Here is a 23,226-nt window from a genome sequence, read left to right on the forward strand (position 1 = left end):
ATGTTTTCTTAGCTGAAGGCCTGTGACCTGGGGCCACTGAGAAGAAAGACCCTTTGCATGGCCCCTATTCCTTCCCGTCTAGGACTTGGTGTCTCAGCCCCTCCTGAGTGGACCATGGTCTCCCCTCTTGCAGGCAAGGGCTGGGGGCTGGAGGACTGGAACAGGCCCCTCTTTCGGTGATCCAACCCAAGGGCTTAAAGCAAAACTCCGTGGGAGTCTAGCTGCGGGCCTGGGAGCCCTTCCTTTCCCCTGGAGCCCCGTGGAAGGCAGCAGGAAGCACGGCGGGGCTCTCTGCAGGCAACAAGGGATGTGAGGGGAGCCGTCCTGATTCCCTGGGGCTGGGACAGACCCTGCAGCCTGCTGGACAGGGTTAGTTCCCGAGGACATTCCCTGGTGTGCCGGGATGTGATGTCTGCCTATGCAGAACTTTAAAGCTGGGAGGAAAGTATCCTGTTGGCGGGATGGTTATCGCTCACGTAGCCAGCGTGCATTCACGGAAGCGTGGATCGTGACGCCCGTGTGTCCCACACCGAGCAGCTGCTGGGAGTCCCACAGTCATTTGGAGTAGGCCCCTCGGCTGGGGCCTGGGGTGTTGGTGGGGTTGGAAGAGGTGAGAGGCTGGGAGCCAAGACTGGAGGGCAGGCCGGGGGAGGAGTCCGGACCTCATCCTGGGGCCCTAGGAAGCCACTGGAGGGCTCTGTGTTGGCACAGAGTCAGGACTGCCTCCAGAAAGAAGGCTCTGCCTACAAGGCAGGAGGGGTCAGGCCTGAGCCTGGAGGAGGGAGGCCAGGGGACCCTCTGGAGAGGGGACAAGCCTGTGGACAAGGCCCCCTCCTACCCGTAAGCACCAAGAGTCCACAGTCAAGTCTCTCAGGAGAATGACGCCCCATATGATCTGGCACCAGGCAGCTCTGCCAAAGGAGACTTTTGTCTCCAAGCCCTGTCTCTCTTCACGTTTTCTCCTCTTGTCCCCTCGGGTCCCCTGCGGCTTCTGCACGGGGTGCTACTTCCTTACCTCCAGGACTCCCTCCCGACGCCTGCCTCTCTCTTTAGCTTTTCAGGGACCAAGCCCTCTGTTGGACGCCCTTCGGAAAGAAAGAACGGAAAGAGAACAAACGCAGAGGCCAGATGCAGAGACCCTGAAGTGCCTCCAGGCTGTGTGGAGGGCCCCTGCCCACTGCCCCGTCTTGCAGCGAGTGTGCTGAAGTTGGGGCGCAGGGGCCTGGAGGGGGGCAGCGGGGGTTTGGGCAGTGCCCGGCCCCGCCCACGCTCAGCCTCCCGATGCCCGGCCTCTGAGAAGCCCGCAAGGTCCTCAGACTATGTGGTCTCCAGGCCTTGGGACTCAGAAGTCTCTGCCAGGTTGTGACCACACCCCTCCTGTGGCTGTGTGTGGGTGTGTGTGTGTACGTGTGCGTGCAGACCTCAGAAAGCAGAACCAAGCCCTTGGAAAAATCAACAGCCACACCTGTTTCTCACCCAAAATCTCTTTCCTTCATAGTAGGTGTGGCGCGTCCACTTGAGGCGGGAGAGGACCAGAGACTGGAGGGGGAGGGGCCCCGGTGGGTGGGGAAGGGGGCAGGGTTTGCACAGACACAGTGGCCGCATTCAGGAGCGGTTTCTGCTGCTTCATTCCAACGGACCCAGGAGTCACCTTGACCCACCTGACAGCATAACCCAGGGGAGTTGGCCTTAATCCTGGCCTTTCTTGGGCTCAAAAGAATCCAGATCACAATAGGTAGGGTTAGATTACTCGGGCCAGTAACTCACTCCACAAATAGAGAAACTGGGGCTTGCAGAGGCCTGGGGTTCTGGGGCCAGTATGGGATATACACTGGCAGCCAGGTCGCCTGACCTCCCAAGGTGTCTGACCCCCACCCTCCAGGTCATCTGACATCTCAGACCACTGCCCTCCCCTCCCCCCCACCACGCAGTGCAGTTTTCCCTATGTGGGAAATCCCTTTCACTGCGTTACTTAAAATAATTGTGGGGCATCCTGATGGGGTCTGGGTTGGTGGCATGGGCGGTGAGAGAAATCCCCCAAGAAGAACAAAAGAGATTTTTATTGCATAAACAGCAACGGAGCAGCAGGCAGGACAGCAAAGGAGAGAGGGTCTGCCACGAGGCGGTGGTGAGGGGCTATAGTTACAGGGCAGAGGGAGGGCGTATGGGGACAGGTGGAATTTTCCCTTTTTTGGTTCCTTAGGAACTACTGTGGCTCGTTATAAGTAGCCCATCAGTCAGTTAGGGCCCAAGGCTTAATGAAAGTCTGTTTGCTTCAGCTCAGTGGTCACTATGGGCCCTTTGGCCTCATTCAACTTTCCAATGCTCAAGCCTGTTGCCTCAAAATGCCCTCTACAATGATCAAGGAGTAACTCTTGAGGACAAGGGATGGAGATCATGGGGTCACCTTAGAATTCTGCCATCCACAGGGGCTGAGGCTCCTGCCCCCCTACCTGGACTTACTCCCAGGCCAGCTCCTGCGAGGAAACAGCCTCTTCCACCACTGGCTGCCTCTGTCCATCAGGGAGATGGACCAGAATCCCCAATCCATTGATTATTAACAACAGAGTGGGCGGTGGGGTGGACAGACCCGTGGGCAGACTGCTTGCATCCCAGAGGCTGGTTCCCTTCCGGCCCAATTGGCAGGAACCCACAAGTCTCAGGCTGTGGTTTCAACTTTCAAATCAGGAGTGATCAGGTGCTCACAGGATGCTGGCGGGGAGAGAGCCCAGAACTTGGCTGTTCTTAGTGCAGGTGCCTCCCCAGCCAGGACACCCCCACTCTCTGTTTTTGCATTTCTATCTGATCTCCTCGCTGACATCATAATAATGAGTATTCACTCATTTAATAAATATTTATGGAGAGCGAGTGCAAAGCGTCAGGAGAGGAGCTGGAAAGAAACGCAGGGAGCTTGCCTTCAAAAAGCTGGAAGGAAAAGGTTGTGCACAAAACCAACGGGTTCTTGTCCAACTTCTGAAACTTACTGGCTCTATAACCGAGCTGTCACCTAGCCTTTCCGATTTCTGGTGTGCTTGCCTGAAAAACTGGGCTGATACGCACAGGTTGTTGGTGACAGACTGAGTCTACAGATGGACAATGGCCAGACCGTCTATAAAAATAGAACTGTGACCCACAATCCTGCAGCAACCAGCTCAGGAATCCAGTCGTGGTTTGTAGGAAGTGGCCCAGGAAGCCGGCGGGTAGCTGTGAGGGAGACATGCAGGGTTTCGGACCACTATCTCTAGCAACTGGTCCCCAGAAGCCAAAAAGAGCCTTGTAACAATTGGCCCCACGTGGTGTGGACCTGCTTAATGAGTGACAGCTTCCCTAATTCTTGTCCCTGCTTAGGACCAACCAGAGAATACCAAATCTGCGCCTACCACTCAGTCCTATAGGATCCTCCGTGGCTGGTTAGCCACCCCCCCGCTGCAGCTGTGCTGGCCCTGGTCCCTAGCTTCCCTTCGGGGCACATCTGAGGTCTTCTGTTTGTTCCACTATATGCTTTCCTGGTCCCCGTCCCCCCTGAGTCCCTGTGAAGCATGGGTGGTGGTGGCTGACCCCTCGTAGCGAGCTCCAAGCTCCGAAGCACTAGCCTTTGCTGGTTCTCTTGTGGGTGGCTCTCATCTGTTCCCATGCTGGGGTCAGAGAAGTGAGGGGACGTGCGAGTTGGTTAAGAGCTCAGGACTTCTAGACGGTACGGTGGAAAGATTGTAGGTAGGAAGGCTCCCGGCGAGGACCAGAGCAGGTGTTCCGAGAAGGGAAGCCTCCGGAGCCTCCTGACCTCGCCTTCTGAACTTTCTCCAGGCCACCGATCTGAGCTCGATGGCGGCGGTATTTGGGTCAGCCTCCTCCAGGTCCGTTCTCCTCACATGCTGGCACGTGAACACGAGAAGGACAGTCCCCAGTGTCCTTGGTACTAGAAGTGCCAGCTGTGGCCAAGCCAGCTGTAGCCAAATGAGCAAATCCGGTTACCAAGGACCACCGAGGCAGGGCTTTCTAGGCCCATCCCCCACTACGCCTTGCCTGCAGATTATCTCTGGATACATGTCCAGCGTCTGGGGGGGACACTTCTGAATGCCTGGACCCAGGCTAAGCTCCCATAGGCACAGGGTGATCAGTGGGTCAGGGAGGGCCGAAGTCCCCAGTTCAGGTAGTGGTGGAAACTTCTCTCTCTCCAGCAGTGCTCCAGGGGCCATGGTGGTGGTGGTGGGGGGGTTGTTCCCTCCTTCTGTTCCCAGGTCTCCTCCAAACTCAGCAGACCCTTCAAAAGCATCTGGGCCCCTCCATCCTGGCCTCACCCTCTCGCCTGGACTAGCCACTGGTCTCAGGGGTCTCCAGTTTCCCACCTCGATCTGTTCTTCACAGTGCCACTGGTAGGATCTTTCTAGAACACAATCCTGAGAACCTTCAGAAGCTCAGCCTACCACACAGAGAGGCCTTTCAGGCTGGCATCAGCCCAGTTTCCCAACTTTACACCAAACTACTCACTGTTTTCACCTGATTCCAAGAGTTTGAATAAAGGGGCATGTGCTGGCGTGTAGTTGGACATGTAGACTTCCTCTCGCACACCCCTTCTGGCTCTGGGATCTCTGCCAACTCTAGCATCTCCCCAAGCCTTGTACAATGGTTAGACGTACAGACTCCAGAGATAAAGGGGCCTGGACCTGAGCCCTGCCTCTCCCCACCCAGTTAAGTGTTCTTTGGGAAATATTTCAACCTCTGTGACCCTCAGTATGTCCATCTATAAAATGGACATAGTAATTCCTGCCTGGTGGTGTTAGTGTGAGGATTCTATGAGATGGTGCGCACAAAAAACTCAGCCCGGTGCCTGGGATGTGGGAAAGGCTCCGAAGATGCTACCTTTTCTACAAGGTGCTGCATCCGGGGCTGAGCAGCTTGCCCATGGACGTGACCACAGGCCCCACCTAGTCCAACCTCCACACCCTGAGATTGGAAATGACGTTCCCAAGGTCTTGCAGTGCATTGGTGTCAGAGAAGGGTTAGCTGCCTTCTTTGTTTGTAGAGAGGGCACTTGGGAAGGGGTTGGGGTTCGTTGTTTCCACGAGAGTTTGTGACACAGAAAATTCTAGAAGGGTGCTATCCCCTGGTCAGGAGAACCAAGATAGACTAAAAGCAGTAACACCTGGCATGTCTTGGTGGCGGACAATCCCCAGATCCTTTCTGGCGGGGCCTGCCGCTCCCTCAGGCAAAGGGAGAGCCATCCTTTCCTGGCAGGGGATGCCCCGCTTGAAGGGGATCCTCAGAACCCCTCATCCACCCTAGCTCCAGCCCCAGCCCCAGCCTCACCATGTCTGCCATCCCAGAGGGACAGTGTGGCGCCCAGCACAGCACTCACCAGCCATCTCGCCTCTGGTCCCCTCCAACCAGCCTGGTGGGCACTTTAACCAGGAGGGGACATCCTGGCGCGGACATTCAGTTCCCACATTCCCAGGCCCAGGACCATTTCAGCAGGTGGCTGAAGGAGCTCTCCCTGCAGCCCTGCCCCCTCACCCCTCCCTGGGAAGCCCACTGATCCCAGCCCTGCTCTCCAAAAATCCCCTCACACCCCTGGGAGACTGGGTCACTCGGTCCTTCTCCCACAGAGAAAGAGCAATGCCCTCCCCTCCTCCCCTTCTCCCCTTCTGGGCCTGGATGCCCCCTGTGAGACCACAGCCAGCTCGCACATCCCTTCCCCTGCCGTCTGGCGGACCCTCTCCCCTTCTGCCATCCCACCCCCATGGCACCGGCGCTCCTCCTCCCACTTCGCTGCCCTGCCCCCAGCCTCCGAGGGGTGCTGTGGTGAATCAGGGGCCCATGCCAGGGCCTGCTAGTCGGGGAAGGAAACGCCACAGACCCGTTAACTCTTTCACTTCCAGCAGCCGCTAGAGGGCGGCCACGAGGGGTGCTGTCAGGCCGGGGGTGGGTGGGCTCCCAAGGATCTTCTGCCCAAGCCGAACAGGAGGGCAGGAGGGCAAGCCAGCCCCTCACAGCAGGCCGGAGGGATGGGGTCTTGGGGTCAGGGCTCCAGGGTCGCGGATGGAGGGCACCTGTAGGAAGGAAACCAGCTGTGCTCGCACGCCCACCCCCGGCCCCTTCAACACTCCTGCGCAGGAGGAAGGCAGGTGGGGCCCCCTTGCTCAAATCTCATGGTGGCCTGGGGTGAAGTCAGGCCCTCACCCACTCAGCTCTCCTTTTACAGAGAAGGGGAGGGAGTGTGGGGCAGGTGGCCCACTTTCTTCTGGGCAGGGGGTGCGAGGGGCCCCCTTTCCAGGCTGTTTGGACAGAGGAGTGAAGGCCTGAGATAGGAGGTGGTGGGCGTCTCGTGCCTGGCTGGCCCGGGATCAGCCTCCACCTTCCCTCCTTCCATCCGTGGTGGGCGAGCCCCCCAGCACGGCAGCCCCAGCCTAGGCCTGCCACCCATGCTCCCCGAGGCCTGCCAGGCTGTCCTAGCTAGGAACGGGGGTCAGCAGGCTGGTGAGGTCAGTGGGGCTGGCAGGGCTGGGGTGGAGACTAAGTGGGGGGGTAGGCCAAAGACTCTCCCTCCAGCTCTGTGACCAGAAGGTGGAACTCGGCCAGTTCCAGGGAAGGTTTCAGGCAGGGATGGAACCACCCTGGTTCCCACCTCTGCTCATGACTCACTGCGGGGTTTGGCAGTCTCTCTCCTTCCTCACCTCCCCGGCCCTTTTCCCTCCATCCTTGTCACATGGGGCCGCTGCCAAGGCTCAGACTTTCTTGGAGGCCCAAGTGGCTGCTGTGGCTGGGACTCACTGGCCAAGTGGGTGGGGCCAAGTGGTGATGGACTAGGGTGGGGTGAGTGGGACCCCAGAGGCACTGATCGAGGGGCAGGCTCCCCATCATGGGGAAGGCAGTGCCACTGACGGGGATACCAGTGGGAGGGGCTGGCTGGACCCTGCCATGGGTGGAGGGAGGAGGCCAATGAAAGGGCCCTTTACACAGTGCCACGCACAGGAAACCATTCCAACCACCAGAATGAGCTGGGAAAACTGCAGTGACCTGGGGGCCCTCTGGGCTCACCAGCCCCAGCGTGGCAGCTGGCATGGCTTCAGGGTGGAGGGGAGTGACAGGGGGAACAGTGGATCCCTCCCACCCGGCCACTCCCCAAGCTGGCTGCAGGCCCCGGGGCAAGCACACTTTCTTTGCAGTATCTTGGATCTTTCCACAAATCTGGCTTGAAGCCCGGCGGGTCGGTTTCCATCCAGCCAGTCCTGCAGCGCCTCCTGCTGTCTGAGCCCATAGCGACAGACAAAAGGAGTGGGTGGGCCCCGAGACCCTCTGAAGGGCTCAAGCTTCACCTTTGGCAAATGAGCTGGGCGTAGGGAAAGACAAGATCCCCAAGATGACGTGTGAAAAACCGTCCAATCATCCCTGCCACAACATCTGTCATCTGGCTGGCCAAAGGGCTCAGTGTTTAATTCAGTAAGTCCTGCTTGGGGTAGGGGGCTGGGGGACCAGCCTCGTTGCTGAGAAAAGCAGGTTCTCTTAGAAGCCTCTCCCCTTGTCCCCATCTTGCCCGCTGCCACTCCCCACCTTGACAGGACAGGGACAGCCATGGGCCCCTTTGACCCAACCTGTGTGCCCCTTTTTTTGAACAAAAAGAAAAAGGGGAAAGAGTGAGCGGTAGAGCCCCTCAAGGGGAAAGCTGGAGGGAGCTGGAAGCAAACCAGCAAAGCTGCACCAGGGCCGGGGGTCTGAGCACGTGGGAGAACGCACGCGGGCGACGCTGGACGTCCAGGCAAGTCTCTGAGTCCCAGCCGGATGGAGACGCTCTGGGGGTGGTGGACGCAACAGAGGGGGACCCTGGAAGCCTGGCCAACAGCACATTTGCTCTCCTGCCCGAGCACAAGGGAGAAGGGGGCCAGCATCCCAATCAGGAGTCGGAACATAAGGAAAACTTTCTGAGCTAAAAGGTCCACTTGATGTGGAGTTGAGACTGGCTGGAGCGGACTCTGTTGATGGGTGGTAGAGGAGATATGGGTGAGCCACGCCACGGCCACCCCAGTCTTGTCCTCCTTCGGGACGTCGTTGAGAGCTAATATTAAAAATGCACGAAGGCAGTGGAAAGATCAGCTTTAATGATGGCCTACATGTCTGTGATCCGGATATCCAAGTGAAGAGCTCTGGGTTTTGTTAAAGTTTACAAAGACATTTAAACAGAATGTTGCTCAATCCATCTTATCAGGAAACTATGATCGTGCTTTTCAAATCTGGTAAGTGGGGGACCAAAAAGTCTAAGCGGCACAAAGCACCGCTGAAGCCTCCCATCCCCCAGTCTGCTGCCCCTCCCCGCCACATGCACCTGCAAGGTGCTGGGAGGACTGGGAACCAGCCGCCCTGCTCTCCACCAGCTGAGGGCCGTGCGTGCTCAGCGTGTCACTTCTCTGGGCTCCCATTTCCTCCGTCAGAAAAATGGTGACTATACTTGGGACCCAGGGTTGTTTGGAAAAACTGGTATCGCCCCAGTCTGTGGGTCCGCGTGAGGTCCCATTCACGTTAACACCCTGGTTCTGGTGGCTTCATGCCCCCACCTGTGCCAAACCCTCCGTGTCCCCACAGAGCCCCCCACCCGCTTCTGGAAGCGTCTGGTTTCGTCCGTGATCAGAAGCCGCTGAATGAATGGGTCTTCTTCCATTGGCCCACTGGCCCATCCAGAGGGTCCAGTCACTGGTCTCGCCCTGGCCACAGTCCAACGTTCCATGACAATGCTCTTTTCTGGTCCTGGAGGGCTCTCAGAGGTTTCTTCTGGAGGGGGGTAAGGTTCCCCCTCCACGGTGTTCCACTGGGTTCTGCATCAGAAAGGCGCCTTTCTTCCCCATGCCTCCCTCTGTAGGCAGACCGGGCCTCTCCGCTGGCCTGGGAAGCATCGTTCTAGCCTCTAGAGCCTGCTCTTCCCCAAGCTCCCTAGCCTTGCACGCCCCCCTCCTTGGGGGACCCTCTATGTCCAGAACACACTCAGGGTCAGCCTGGACCCTGCGCTGCCAGCAGTGGTGGTGCTGGGGGTCCCCCTTCCTCTCTCTGAGCTCGAGACCCGATGTGTCCCAGAATTCAGAGCTCTTCAGAACAGAGAAGGGTCACATGTGGCCTGTCCCATGCGTGAGGTCTCGGTTCTAGCTGCCACAACCGCAGACAGTCTGCAGGGAACCACTGTGTCCACGCCCCCTCATCCTGCTTCAGGTCAGGTCAGGTTTGGCCACTAAATGTGACCGTGGCAAACTTGGGACAAATATTTTGGTTTTCAGAGCTCTTAAGAACTATGGATAAAGTTTAGAATTATGGATAAAGGATGAAGGGCCTGCCTTTTCCCCTTTTGCGTACGGTTGAAAGTCCCCTCCCGGATGCCCCTGTTCTGGGGAGAAGGGGAAAGCCGAGTATTTATTTTGCACTGACGGTGTGTGTGCCCCGTGCATTTCTGGCTCTTTCTGCTGGGCTATGCCACTAAGGGGTTGGGTGATGCTGGGCCCTGGCCTGGACCGCCCATTGAGGGGGAAAGGTCAGCTCCGCTGGACTGACTGGGAAGCAGAAAGCAGCCGCTAATGTGTTTACCCAAAGCCCAGAGCAGGTGGGAGGTCCATCTGCTAATCTCTCCCAGCTGCCTCTCCCGACTGGCACCAAGGCAGAGAGAAGAGAGGGGCCCAGGAGAGGCTGGGAGGGGCCCGAGGCACCTGATCTGCTGGGCCTTCCCCCCCCCCCCCCCCCCCCCCCCCCGCGGGATGGAGAAAGAGACCCTCCTCCAAGTGGAGCAGGCTGAGTGTTCCCTTCCCATCCCTCCTCCTTGGGGCTGAGAGGCACTTCCTGTCTCATCAGACAGTAACAATGAAAACACAAGGGCCCTTCTGGGGCCCTGAACCTGTTCTGGCTCCAGGGCAGGGAGTTAAGTGGAATGGAAGCAGGATGATTGAGACTCAAGGGGTGGTGTCACCCCAGAGCTGGGACATCAAATCTTCTTTCAGATCACCCCTTTTCCCAAGCAGCCGTCCTCCCCTTACTCAGCAAAAGCATTGTGTTCTCCCAGCCTCGAATATACAGGGGATTCTACCCATGGTTTCCTTCCATCCTGGCCTTACCACTGGAAGCCAGAGAAGTGATGACTTGGGGAGTGAGAGGTAGGCTCTGGAGGGCTGGGGTGGGGTGGGGGCTGGAAATGATTCCTATCCATCCGCCCATCCATCCATCCATCCATCCATTCATCCATCCACCTGTCCATCCATCTACCTGCCTGTCCATCCATCCATCCGCCCGTCCATCCATCCACCCGTCCATCTTGCCTTTCATTCATTCATCCAGCCCCAGTTGATCTGGCCTTCGTAACATGCCAGGTGAAATGTCCCTCATGAAGGAATGTCCAGAGCAGCTGACACTGTTAGCCTATGCCTAGAAGAGCCTTCTCCTTGTGCCAGTAAGTGGAAATTGTTGGTGCAGCTAATTTGAGAGTTGGATAAATTGGACACCCCTGCACATGGGGAGCCGCCCCCACAGGAAGGAGCCTTCCCTGCCCCGCCCTCAGGTGGCAAAGTAGGGTGTTGATAAAGTTTTTCGAGGATACCACAAGGGCAGCAGTAGCTCTGGCCCTGCTGGGCCCTGCCTCTATGGTCCTGCCCCTTTGGGAAGTCCTGGGGGCTTTAATGCAAGGCCCACCATCAGGCCCTCCAGCCGTGACCCCAGCGTGCAGGGCAGGTGGGCGTCATGGAACACCTCTCGGACGGTGGCCCGGAAAGTCTTGCTGACAAAGCAGTAGAGGCCAAAGTTGACCGCGGTATTGAGCATGGCCGCCATGTTGGCCACGTCCAAGGCCAGGTGGACCCTCCAGTCCCGGTGGACAGGGGCCACATACAGGTGGTAGAGCATGACAAAGATCCGGGGAGCCCAAAGGAGGGCGAAGAGTGTGGTGACGCCCAGGAGGATGGCTGTGCTCTTGCCCACCCGGGGCCGCTGGCCACTCGGGCTCCGCCTCCGCAGCCGGCAGATGATGGCCGAGTTGGTGATCAGAAAGATGCCACAAGGGATAAAATAGACCGTGAGGCAGTGAGCCCACTTGAGGACCTCATCCAGCATGCTGGGGGGGTCCGCGTCCCTCCACACGTCCAGCCACCAGTAGAAGGGGATGCCGGTCAGCACAGAGACACTGAGGACAGTGGCGATGGACCGGCGTGTCCGGCCTGGGGACGAGGTGGCCCGATGCTGCAGGGGGTGGCACAGGGCGCTGTAGCGGTCCACGGTGAGCAGGACAGCAATCCAGACTGAGGCATGATTGGCGGCAAACTCCAGGATGTTAGCAGAGCGCACCACAGCCCGGGGCACCTGCCGGGCCAGCACCGCCCCCTGCAGGAGGAAACCCACGAACACGATGACCACCTGGGTGACGATATCTGAGGCCGTGAGTGCCAGAAGGTAATAGTAGGAGGGCTTCCTGGTCCTGGTGGCCAGCCGGGTCAAGGCCACTGTGGTCAGGAGGTTGACTGATGGCGACAGAGGTCACAGAGGGCAGAGGGGTTAGAAGGGCTGCTTAGACTATGTTTCCAAGGGGTTATCCTCGTCCCTCTCCTCTCCCTGGCTTCTCTTTTCCGCTTCCTAGACCCTAAAAGCTCACTTTATCAGGGAGGCTAACCAGGTCAGCCGTGCCCTGTCCATCTATCCACCACAGGCCATTGTCTTCACTTGGGGACAAGGTGGGTAATTCCCCAAGGCTGAGACCATCTGTCCTTTCCCGACTCCACTTCCCGACCTGTCCCCTAGCTCTGCTGCTCTCAGAAGAAGTAGACCATAGGGGAAGATTTCAACCAAGCTGAGGGCAGTGCTACATGAACTTAGCCTAGCACAGTGCCCACTGCAGGGGGCGGGGAGGTGGCACAGAGAGGGCTGTCCCTTCTGGTGACACCTTGGCTTTAGCCATGAGCACCCCAAATCCTGGCCCCTCACTTTTACTCCCCACTAGGCTTTGTTCCCCAATGACCCAGATCGCTCTATAAAGTCAAAAGTTGTCCTGGAGTCTAAGGATCTGGGTCCCAGGGTTCAGCACAGAGGATGGACACCCATTGAAAGTGGACCCCCATTTCTGCCCACCCCTAATGCTTCCCACTCACCAGGCAGCCCCAGGCCCAGCAGGGTGCTGTAGTAGATGACAGGGATGACACCAGCCACACAAGGGGACTGCTCCGGGATTTCTGGCCAATGGCCTTCCAGTTCCTGGCTTGGCCCACTGCCATTGGCTGTGGGCAGCGGGGTCGCTCGTGGTGGGCCAGCTAGGGAGAGTGGAAGGGTCCGATTAGAGCAGAAGGGTCGGGTTAGAGCATTAGGTCTCTCTCCAGCCTGCCCCTGCCCCCGAGATCTTTATTCCCCCCATTCTCTGCATGTCCCCTGGTCAGGCCCAGAAAACGGCCATCCCTATGGCCAGGTCCAGCCCACCCCGTCCCTTAGGGACCTGACTCCCCCATTAAAGGGAAGAAGTCCTCCGTGGCATTTTTTGCTGCCACAGCACTATTTCTCCATTGTGTTTCTCGAGGCACATCTTCGGCCTGGAAGTCAGGGCCCTGAAACAGGCCGGACGGCACAGTCAGGGAGGCGGGGGGCCTCCGTCTGAGCTGGGGTCCGGAGTGGGGCTTGGGCAGCCGTGTTTTTAGCGAGCAGCCTGGGTGATTCTCACCCACGGTGACTCACAGCAGCCACTCGGCTCTACTCAGCAGCCGTCCCCTCTCGAAGGAGTGACATTACTGGGTGTCCTGCCCTTCTTCCCTAAAGAGCAGCCCTCTCTGTCGGCGAGCACTACTGGAGCTGGGATGGCCCTGGTGTTCAGACGGGGAAACTGAGTCCAGAGGAGTCAGGTGACCACATAGTCTGGTCCTTGCTCCATTCAGCCTACACTTTAGGTCTTTAGGTTTCATAGTCCAGGTTTAGATTTCCTGCTGAAGGCCCCCCTCCACCGCCCCAGTCATCCCTGCCCTCCCCCGATGTTGTACCCCCTCCCCCGCCCCAGCTGAACCTAGTTTCCCCGCCCACCGCTCATTAGTGATCCGTTTCAAGCTTCTTGATCCCCCACCTTTTCCTCACCTGCCTGCCACTGTCCTCTCCCCTCCCACCTCATTCTGGATACGTCACCTGCCTCCTGCCCCTCAAGCGTCATGCTCCTGGGTCCTGAGTCCTAGGTCACCTCGCGGCTTTTCCGGGGGGTCCCCGCAGCTCCCTCCCAGCATCGCCAGCTCTCCAAGGGTTGGTTTACCCTACGATTCTTCCTGCAGCACTGAGACTGGGCTGGTCAGTGCAGAGAGGTGGGGTGGTGGGAGGAGGGAGGAGGAGGAAGGAAAGGGTGGGGCCGAGGCTCAGGGGAGTGAGCCTCCACCTTGGATTGGGCCTGGAGCAAAGCAGGATCCCAGAGGGTGCACAGGCAGGGGTCAGGCTGAGAGGGAAGCCTTGAGGAAGGGGCTGGACTGGGGCTGTGGAGAGGCCGCCTCATGTTCCAGGGCACTCTGGGGACTGGCCTGGGTTCAGCCACGGCATTGACATCCTGACGGTGAGGACTTCCGGACAAGGCAGAAGGATCCCATCTGTGGCATCAAAAGAGAGGAGGGCATGGGGTAGGGGTGACCAGTGCAGAGCAGGGGTGAGGCCACCATGGGCAGGGCTCAGATCTGGAGAGAGGCCCCATAGGCTAGGTCTGAAGGAGTTAGCTCTGTAGCCACAGCAGGCAGTGGAACGAGGAGGAGGCTCCCTGGGGGCTTTGGGCCTGGAAGGGTGGCTTGAAGCCATTGCAGTGGTGGCAGCGACCTCTGGGAGAAGCCTGGCTGGGCTACCAGCAGCTCTGGGAGTCTAAGACCCAGTGGCCCCCACGAGCGGTTGTTTTCTTAGCCTTGGTGGAATGGACCATCCCCCTAGGAATATTAGTCACCGGCAAGTAAACAGCAGCAGGTGCAGGGAGCGCTCTGGAGAGCCTGGAATCTGTGCCCACTCGCTTCCCCCACTCCCTCGGGGAGGTGACCCGTGCAGCCCACAGTGGGCACCCGGGACAAATGTGTGGCCTGACTCCAGAGGACATCTGAGGTCCAGTCTGGAATCACTTCCCGTGCCCATCTCCGGGAATGTAGTAGGCTGGCCTCTGGGCTCGCTCAGATAGAGCCCACCTCTGGGGCTGGGGCTACCTGGACCCTCACCTGCTCCCCCCTCTTCACACCCACCCTGGGCTAGCACAGAGGACTTGCTGCCCCCTGGTGGCCGTGTTCTGACCCTGCAGGCCCCCAGAGAGCACCAACTTTGGCTAAGTCCTCAGTCAGGGTGGCGAGGCAAGCCCAGAACAGCTACGACCCACTCTGATCCCCAGGCCCTGTCCGGGACCCCAGCCCCAGAGAATGCAAGAAGCACAAATAATTCCCTGGGCCACCACCTCGAGGCCATGGGTCGAGGAGGAGCCTCTTACAGTCAAGTTGAAAAGACCAAGGGTGTATGCGGAGCTCTGGCAACATTTCCTGAGCACTTACTCTAGCTCCTACACTTGTCACCCCCCAAGCTAACTCTGGTGACCTCTATTTCACACAAGAGGGGATGGAGGCTCAGAGAAGTTCAGCAACTAGGCTTAGGGGCCTCTGAGCCACCATGTGGCGGTGGGAAGTGAACTCAGGTGTGTTCCCCGCCCCCGTCTGGAGCCTTTCACTTGTTCCCTGCCTCCCGCAACCTTCCCTGGGAGAACTGGTGTGCAGGCAGGAAGAGGCCACTGGGAGCTCGGGCTTTAGAGAAGAAGGGGATGTGGGTCAGACAGAGCCCTCAGGGAGAAGCATTGCTGTCGGTGGTGGTGGGGGGTGAGGGGATGGGGAATATCACGGTAGAGGGTGTTGGGGAGGAGAGTAGATCTGCCACTATGACGACATAGCCTGGCTTTCCGGAAGCTTCTGGTGGCCTGTGACTTACTTCAGGGAATTTATTAGGGATAGATTCCTTCTGGTTTGTTATTAGTGTGCCTCGCTGAGTACACAGGCCAGGAACCTAAACTCAGGATCCCCTGTTCCCCAATCTAAGTGTCTGAGGGCACTTCCCTAGCTCAGGAAGGGAGATGTTATAGGTCTAAGGCAGTCCACACTCTAGGTAGGGCAGGTCTGGGGCCCACCGCTCTGGGGCGCGTACTACCCTCCATCCAGCGTCTCATCATCCATTCTTGTAGATACAGAAAACTTTCATCTTGTCCCAAGTTTGCCAGAATTTTCAGTGGCTTTTACAGTACTAGAGATTCCTTGCCCACTGGGGATCATATCTGTCTGAAATAGCTTCCCATGTAGGGACCCAGTGTAGAGTCATGGGAAGAAAAGTCAAGCAGAAAAGTGGCATTTGAATCCCAGCTGCCGTGAGATCTCAGACAAGTCACTTAGGTTATAAACACTCTTTGTCTCAGGCAGGAAGCAGCACTCCTTTCTGGGAACTGTTGTAGCTTGGGAGCTCATCAGACTTGCTCTCAAGGAATGATGGAGCTTCCAGGTCCACAGGGCAAAGTCAAACAGAGTTCTCAGGTCCTCTGTTTCTATGGCTGTGCGGGGCAAATTCCCTCCTCTCTCTCTCCTGCTCCAAGATTCTCACACACGACCCACACGCACACACATGCACACACACACACACACACACACACACACACACACACACACAAGCACGCAGGCACACACTCCAACGACTCTCAGACTAAGACACCAAGAATGTGGGATGCCTGGGTGGCTCAGTTAGTCAAGCTGCTGCCTTTGGCTCAGGTCATGATCCCAGGATCCCAGGATCCCGGGATCAAGTCCCGCATTGGGCTCCTTGCTCAGTGGGGAGCCTGCTTCTCTCTCTGCCTCTGCCGGCCACTTTGCCTGCTTGTGCTCTCTCTCTCTCTCTCTCTGACAAATAAATAAATAAATAAAATCTTGAAAAAAAAAAAAAAAGGAAACCAAGAACAGAGAATGCCTATTTCTGGAAAGTCAGTTTCTAAATCGTTAGAGGAGGTTCAGGGACAACAAAGTTCACAATCGTAGGAGGTGGGGCCCCTCAGAGATTGGGGGGGTCAGAGGTGACCCTTCTGAGTCTTCTTGGTAATCTGGGGACTCCTGATCCCTGCACCCTAGGAGTGGCATCCATCTAACTCCGGAGGTAAATCTTAGCTTATGCGTACATGACAATCACCCAGTGTGCTTAGAAAATACAGGTGTCCCCGCCTCTAAGTAGAGAAGAGTTCATGGGAGAGTCCAAAGCAGGTGGACTACACCTTCTGGAAAGGCAGATGCCGCCCCAAGGAGGCTGGAGTCAAGAAGAGTTTACAGAAAGCTGGCTTCCTGGGTAGTGGGTTCTTTTACAACGTCTCCTTATCATCAGATAATGCTCCTCCCGAAAAACATTGCCCTTGGGAACAGGGGAGCTCTTGGGGGCCTGGAGCCCCATCACACTGAGGCTCTGTCTTGCTGGGCCGGGCTGGGGAGGTGGTACAGTCCATGGGAAGGGCAGGCAGGCAGCCAAGGGATGGTGGATCTGGACGAGGGGAGCCAGGCGTGAAGGTCAGGGCAGCTGGGAGGGGTTTCCTCTGGGCTGGAGAATTCCATCTCTGCCAACCCGGATGAGGCAGGTGCCAGACCCAGTTCTTGCTCTCTCTGCAGCTCTGGAGAGGGGGTGGAGCTGTCGGTGTCTCTGTGTCAGCAGGGAGCAGAAATCAATGCATGAAGCTGGTGTCTGGGACCCAGAGAGCGTGGGAGAGCAGGCTCCATCCCATCAAGGACCCCGCCTCTGGGGAAACTGAGCTGGATCTCTCCGTCCATTGGTCCATCCTTCCAGCTTAAAGGAGTCAGTCCCAGGAAGACCTGGGCCAGGCCCCACTTGCTCCCCCAAAAGGTGAGGCCTCAACAGAGCACACCGACCCACACACTCCCCTAGACCCCGCCTTCCTCTCTCTATTCCTTTGGATTTAGAAGAGCACTCCTCTGCACGGACCTAACCAAGACCGTGACCTAGCTATCTGCCTCGATTTCTCCTACAGCTGGGGTGGGATGCCAGCTCTGCTGTGCGTCTCCCTGAGATTCTGGGAAGGGAAACTTTACATCTGGAAGTTAGAAGCTGATAAAAGAAGCCTTCTGAGAGGTATGCCTGAGACTGAGGCCCTCAGAAAAGCGAGTTGAAGAAAGTGACAGGGAAGCCAGGCGCCCACCTCAGCATCTTTAGTCCCCGAGCCCAGATTTGTGCCAATTGGGCAGGGGGGTGGGCTGTCTGCTGAGGGCTGGCCTCTTGCAAGGGGGCCAGCCCTGCTCTGGGCAGAGGGCCTCACATGCAAAGGAGCGGGGTGCAGTGGATCCCTGCTCTGGGCTCACCCCTGCCATCTTGGTTCACCTTGATCCTGAGGGATGATGGTCACAGTCCCCAGGGGACCTCTCTAAAGGCCCATCACCCTCCCGAGCAGGCCAGGAACAGGCTTTGACAAGGAACACAAAAGTGACGTGGTGATCCCATGAGCCCCTATTCAAGACCCTCGCCCTGCTCTCTGCGGAGCTAACCCAGCCCAAAAATGCAAGAAGGGGAGGGATGGGGGCCTGAGCCGCTGCTTCCCTCTCCTCTTCCAGGCTCTTCCTCTGCAGCCTGCTCGCCATGGCGCTTTAGCCAAGATGCTGACAAGAGAACTTTGTGCCAGGACGGAGACCGCGCCTGGGGGTTGGGGAGGGGACTGGGGACCCTCCGGCTAGCAGCTGCCAGAGGTCCTGGAGCCCCCGGCCGGCCCTGTGGAGAGCCTAAAGCCTCCCAGGAGAGAAATGACTCGCTCTGCTGGGTGGTGGAAGACGTGGGGGAGGGTGCCGGATCTGTCCCCCTCGGGGGCCCGTGGCAGCACAATAGCCCCAGGCTGCCACTCTCTGGCTTAAGTGGTTGCCTGGGCAACAGCTGGGGCCAGTTTCCACCAATCCTCAGCAGAGACTGGGTGGGGGGAGGGAAGCTGGTCGCGAAGGGGGGTACCATCCCCTTGTGCTGAACCCTATATAAGGAGGAGGGATGTGAGCACCCGTGGTCTGGGCTTCACTGTCTTTCCAGGGAGCTCAGGGGCGGGGGACAAAGATGCTTCGCCTGGGCTCTGCCAAGCCTGGGTCCTGGGCCAGCTTCTGGGCCATCCTGACCTTGGTGGGTCTGGCCACTCGAGCAGGTGAGTGGGCAGTGGGTGGGGGGGGGGTGGGGAGGGCCGGGAAGAGAGGCAGGTCCCTTGGGCCCTAGCTGCACCAGGCCGGGAGGGGGCGGTGTCCAGCTCCACGCCTGCCTCAGAGGGAAGAAGGGCTGGGAGGCAGGCGTGGCTCTTGCAGACAAGAAGACCTTTCTAGCGTCCATTGTCCCGGACAGCGGACAGCAGGGGCCCAGGCGGCCAGGAGGAATGCGGTCAAGTGACAGCTGGGGGAGGCGGAGCTGGGAAATTAGCGGCCCACCCACCTCCGACCTTCCCCATCTCCCTCCGTCTCCCGGTCTCTTACACACGGATGCTGGGCTCTTCCACATGGGCGTGTGTGCGTGCACGCGCGTGTGTGTTGGGACAGGAGTTCACGGGCTGCTGTCAGACACCCACCTTATCTCCCTCCGAGGTTCCTCACACTGTTCTCTGTTTGGGGAAGCTGCTGGCAGCCTTTTCTGTCCCCGAGTTTTCTGTAACGGAGCACATGTCCCCATCTGACCCTCACGGTGTCCCTAGAAACACAACAGAAGGGCCCAGTCTTGACACACAGGTGCCCTGGGAGGCCCCTTCCAGCACCAGCTCACCCTCGGTGTTTTCCCTGGTCCCCTGCCTGCCCCCTGCTGCCAGTGGACCTCAGTCTCAGAGGTCAGGACCCAGGAGGGCAGCTGGGCCTGGAAGCAGCTTCCCCTCCTGCCTGCGGCCTCCTTTCCCCCTCTGCCTCACCCCCACCCTCACTCAGTGCTCTGGCCCCCCCAGCCTTCTCAATGCCTCAGCACCGCCAACCCATCCTTTTCAAGGGCTTGTACAGGGCTGGCTCTTGTCCTCTGGCTGGCTCCTTCCTGTCACTTTCTCAGGGAGCCATCCCTGATTTCTGCCCCTCAAGTAGCCCTGTCCTATCACATCCCTTATTCATCATGATCCCAAACTAGGGTGCTTATCTGTGCACTTGATGCCCATCAAAGGAGCTGGTGGGTGCTGTTCTCGGCAGGTGAGAGGAACGGGGTCATGGACACCAGTTCTGGGCATTCTGTCCCACACTGCTTCACGATCTCTTCTCGCCAGGAAGCTACTCCCCTTATAAGAGCATCCTCTCGGGGGGCTGCTCAGGGTCAGGCTGACAAGCTTCCCCACCTGGGAAGAGCTTGTGCACACATGCACGCCTCCACGTGCCCCACGGGCACAGACAGGCAGGCACGCGGCCTCCCCGGGCCTGCGCCCAAGTACGCGCATCTCCTCCTGGTCCCTTCGCACCCCTGGCTGGCACTCCCAACCCAGGGCCCTCCTCAGCTGGGCCGTATCCCTTCCTGCTGCAGCTCAGAGAGCCGACGTGGGCAGCGAGTCCACGGGCACCTCCATCAACCACTCCCAGACGCTCCTCCAGCGCCTGCAGGAGCTCCTACGGCAGGGCAACGCCAGCGACGTGGTCCTGCGGGTGCAGGCGGCGGGCACCGATGAGTTCCGGGTCTTCCACACGCACCGCCTGCTGCTGGGCCTGCACAGCGAGCTGTTCCGGGAGCTGCTGAGCAACCAGAGCGAGCTGGTGCTCCAGGAGCCCCGGGACTGTGCCGCCGTCTTCGACAAGTTCATCAGGTGGGCAGGGGTGCGGGGAGCCTTCCTCCCTTTCTGAGACCCTGGCTTCTCCGCTCACATCATGTCCATCCCCCTGACCTCATCAGGATGATGGACCCACGACCTTATAACCATCCCTCCTCCTGCTGCCTTCTCCTGTGAGACGCAGCGGGACTCCCTGCCCTCGCCTGCGAGCCCTGGGGCCTTTGATGCTCTCAGAGCGGTTTCCAAACCTGGGCTTAAGCGCTTTTCAAAAATGCAGATTCCCGGACCCCGTTCTGCATCATTAGCATCAGGCCCATCAGGTTGGGCCCTGCAGTGATTTGGTTTTTTAATTAGTTAATGATTAATTTTTTATTTTAATGCCTCCCTGTGGCTTTCGTGTCTGGCCAGGTTTCCGAACCTCAGGGCCGGGTGGGGGTAAGGCAGCTCTCTCTCTCATCCCCTGCTCCCAGCCGATGGGCTGCACAGGGGGCACCATTCACACTATCATCAGAGAAAGGAGCCCTGTTTTGCTGGTTTATTCATTTATTAAATACTTTTATGTATTTATTTGAGAGAGAGGAAGCAGATCAGGAGGGAGGGGCAGAGAGAGAAGCAGGATCCCTGCTGAGCAGGGAGCCAGACATGGGCTCCATCCCCAGACCCTGGGGTTGTGACCTGAGCCCCGGGCAGACGCTTAACTGGCTGAGCCACCCAGGTGCCCGTGTTTTAATGGTATAGACGAGATGGCTTCAGAATTCCAGGCAGTAGGAAGAGGGTTAACACAGAAGGGCACGGGGTCTTCTTCCCACTAGTCAGATCTATGGAAGTAGCCTTCCCTCAACCCCACAGGGTGCCTCTGCTGACATCAGATGGTTAGAATTTAGTCACATGGCCATGCCCACTCTAAGAGAGGCTGAGAACCATCTCCTATTGCCAGAGGCAAATAGTGGGGCTAAAATGCTGGGGCAAGGGGAGACGTGGGTGTTGGTGCCGCTATGGGCCGCTCTTGGCACACCCCCAGGGAGCGTGTGCCTGTGGGGGCCTGGCAGGAAGCGTGAGTGCAGGGATGGGAGCAGATGGGGATGGGCAGTGAGTGAGCAAAACCCACAACGGACAAGATCCAGTGAGAAAGATGAGCTGGCGAGAACAGGAGGGTGTGGAGGGAATTACCCTGTGTCGATGGCCTGCTTCGTGGTGAGATCAGTTCATTCTCCCCCACCTGTCACAGTGACCCTGTTACCCCCTTTCCCAGATGATTAGCATAAGCTTCGGTGAAGTTAAACAACTTGCCCACTTGCAAGTAGGGTATGGATCTGAGCCTGGGTTGTAAAGCCCACGAGGGCAGGAGCCTCCTTCATCTGGCAGCCCAAAGCTCCGATTCTAGTAGATGCTCAGTAACATGCTGTTTCCAGTGCCTATGAGAAACGGTCCCTGAGACGAAGACAGGAAGCCTCAGGGCCCACTGCTCCGCATGCATCCTCGACCACAGTGCTCTCCACCCAAGGCCTGGTCCCCTCTGGGTTGTGTGTGTGTGTGTTGCGGGGGGGATGGCACAGCTGACCCCGCCCCATCTCTGCGCGCCCCTCCCGCAGGTACCTCTACTGCGGGGAGCTGACGGTGCTGCTGGCCCAGGCCATTCCCCTGCACAGGCTGGCCACCAAGTACGGCGTGGCCTCCCTGCAGCGCGGCGTGGCCGACTACATGCGCGCGCACCTGGCCGGCGGCGCGGGCCCAGCGGTGGGCTGGTACCACTACGCGGTGAGCACCGGGGATGAGGCCCTGCGCCAGAGCTGCCTGCAGTTCCTGGCCTGGAACCTGTCAGCGGTGGCGGCGAGCGCCGAGTGGGGCGCCGTGAGCCCCGAGCTCCTGGCGCAGCTCCTGCCGCGCTCAGACCTGGTGCTGCAGGACGAGCTGGAGCTGTTCCACGCGCTCGAGGCGTGGCTGGGCCGCACCCGGCCGTCCCCCGCCGTGGCCGAGCGCGCGCTGCGGGCCATCCGCTACCCCATGATCCCCCCGGCGCAGCTGTTCCAGCTGCAGGCGCGCTCGGCCGCCCTGGCGCGCCACGGCGAGGCGGTGGCCGACCTGCTGCTGCAGGCCTACCAGTTCCACGCCGCTTCGCCGCTGCACTTCGCCAAGTTCTTCGACGTCAACGGCAGTGCCTTCCTTCCCCGCAACTACCTCGCGCCCGCCTGGGGCGCCCCGTGGGTCATCAACAACCCGGCCCGCGACGACCGCAGCACCAGCTTCCAGACGCAGCTGGGCCCCAGCGGCCACGACGCGGGCCGCCGGGTCACGTGGAACGTGCTCTTCTCCCCGCGCTGGCTGCCCGTCAGCCTGCGGCCCGTCTACGCGGACACGGCGGGCACCGCGCTGCCCGCCGCTCGCCCCGAGGATGGACGGCCGCGCCTGGTGGTCACGCCGGCCAGCAGCGGTGGCGACGCGGCGGGCGTGAGCTTCCAGAAGACGGTGCTGGTAGGGGCGCGGCAGCACGGCCGCCTGCTGGTCCGCCACGCCTACAGCTTCCACCAGAGCAGCGAGGAGGCGGGCGACTTCCTGGCGCAGGCGGACCTGCAGCGGCGCAACTCGGAGTACCTGGTGGAGAACGCCCTGCACCTGCACCTCATCGTCAAGCCGGTCTACCACACCCTCATCCGGACTCCCAAGTAGCCAAGCGCGGGGCAGGGACCCTGCTGGAGTGGGAAACAGAGACCTGGCATTGGTGCCTCCGCCCCGGGGTCTGGGGTGTGTGTGTGTGTGATGAATGGAGGTGCGACCCTGGCCCCCCCGGATGGCCAGGTGCTGGTGGTCTTGGAGCTGGGGTGGAGGCCAGGGGAGGGGTGGTTGAGCAGGTGCCTGGTTTCAGGAGCTGGTTTCGAAGCTGTCTTGAAGGCAGTGCTCTTGGAATAAAGCGATGCTCAGAGCCGAGGGGATGATTGAACCACCCAGCTCCCAGGTTAAAACAGCCCCAGGAGGGTCCCACAGGTGTGGGGGTCCCTTATCTTTCATTAGCTTTTCCTGAGGGTCCCCCACCCCCCACATGGAACACGGCAGGTAAGAGCAACCTAATGGGCCAGCCTGGGAAAACTGGAGGACCCCAGGACCCCTTGCTGGAGTTTTCCTACCTTGAAGCCAAGAGGCTTACTTAGCTGGGCAATTTCTGAGCCCTGACTTCCAGAGGGGACCACCGTCCCACGCCCATTCGGGTAATTAGGCTTTCTATGGTTTGAGCCTTCCAAGGTCTCTGAGCTCTCATGGGAGGGGGCCGAGGCAGGTGTGAAGGCTGGTGGGACAAGGCATGAATGGACCTTGTCGGGCCCACCTTTCCTGGGCACAGTGTAGAGAAGATCCCCTTTCCCCCAGGTGTTCAGGTATCTGTGTAACCAGCCAGAGGGAGATGGGGTGTCGGGGAGGGAGGAGGATGGCATTGGGTTGCCTCTTAATCAGTCATGGCCACTCCACATTCCATACAAGGTCTCATTTCCAACAGAACCATCAAGACCCACATGGGATTTTATTGT

General features: G+C 59.0%; 2 protein-coding genes across 3 annotated transcripts; one reads left to right on the forward strand and one right to left on the reverse strand.

The window, feature by feature from the left end:
* Nucleotides 1-10,273: 10,273 nt before the first annotated feature.
* GPR142 (G protein-coupled receptor 142) lies at nucleotides 10,274-13,231 on the reverse strand. Of its 2 annotated transcripts, none has more exons than XM_047708887.1 (3): nucleotides 13,111-13,231; nucleotides 12,099-12,257; nucleotides 10,274-11,337 (listed from the first exon to the last, which is right to left on the reverse strand). In XM_047708887.1, exons 2-3 carry the CDS (start codon nucleotides 12,219-12,221, stop codon nucleotides 10,603-10,605), a joined length of 858 nt encoding a protein of 285 aa, XP_047564843.1. In that variant the 5' UTR covers nucleotides 12,222-12,257; nucleotides 13,111-13,231; the 3' UTR covers nucleotides 10,274-10,602. The 2 variants fall into 2 exon arrangements, with proteins under 2 accessions (XP_047564843.1, XP_047564842.1); XM_047708886.1 differs by having other exon boundaries at nucleotides 10,274-11,474.
* A 4,777-nt stretch (nucleotides 13,232-18,008) lies between these two features.
* Nucleotides 18,009-23,218, forward strand: BTBD17 (BTB domain containing 17). Its single transcript, XM_047708885.1, has 3 exons — nucleotides 18,009-18,136; nucleotides 19,468-19,744; nucleotides 21,301-23,218. Exons 1-3 carry the CDS (start codon nucleotides 18,052-18,054, stop codon nucleotides 22,373-22,375), a joined length of 1,437 nt encoding a protein of 478 aa, XP_047564841.1. The 5' UTR covers nucleotides 18,009-18,051; the 3' UTR covers nucleotides 22,376-23,218.
* Nucleotides 23,219-23,226: the final 8 nt, after the last annotated feature.

Source organism: Lutra lutra, chromosome 16 (assembly GCF_902655055.1).
Source record: "Lutra lutra chromosome 16, mLutLut1.2, whole genome shotgun sequence".
In the NCBI taxonomy this organism is placed as follows: domain Eukaryota; kingdom Metazoa; phylum Chordata; class Mammalia; order Carnivora; family Mustelidae; genus Lutra; species Lutra lutra.

Coding starts and splice junctions, on each gene's coding strand:
- GPR142 (XM_047708886.1), bottom strand. CDS start 13,135: ATGACGCTTGAGGGGCAGGAGGCAG. Junction 12,258..13,110: donor GCTTGAGGGGCAGGAGGCAG/GTGACGTATCCA, acceptor CACTCTCCCTAG/CTGGCCCACCACGAGCGACC. Junction 11,475..12,098: donor GCTGGGCCTGGGGCTGCCTG/GTGAGTGGGAAG, acceptor TGTCGCCATCAG/TCAACCTCCTGACCACAGTG.
- BTBD17 (XM_047708885.1), top strand. CDS start 18,052: ATGCTTCGCCTGGGCTCTGCCAAGCCTGGGTCCTGGGCCAGCTTCTGG. Junction 18,137..19,467: donor GGGTCTGGCCACTCGAGCAG/GTGAGTGGGCAG, acceptor TTCCTGCTGCAG/CTCAGAGAGCCGACGTGGGC. Junction 19,745..21,300: donor GTCTTCGACAAGTTCATCAG/GTGGGCAGGGGT, acceptor CCCCTCCCGCAG/GTACCTCTACTGCGGGGAGC.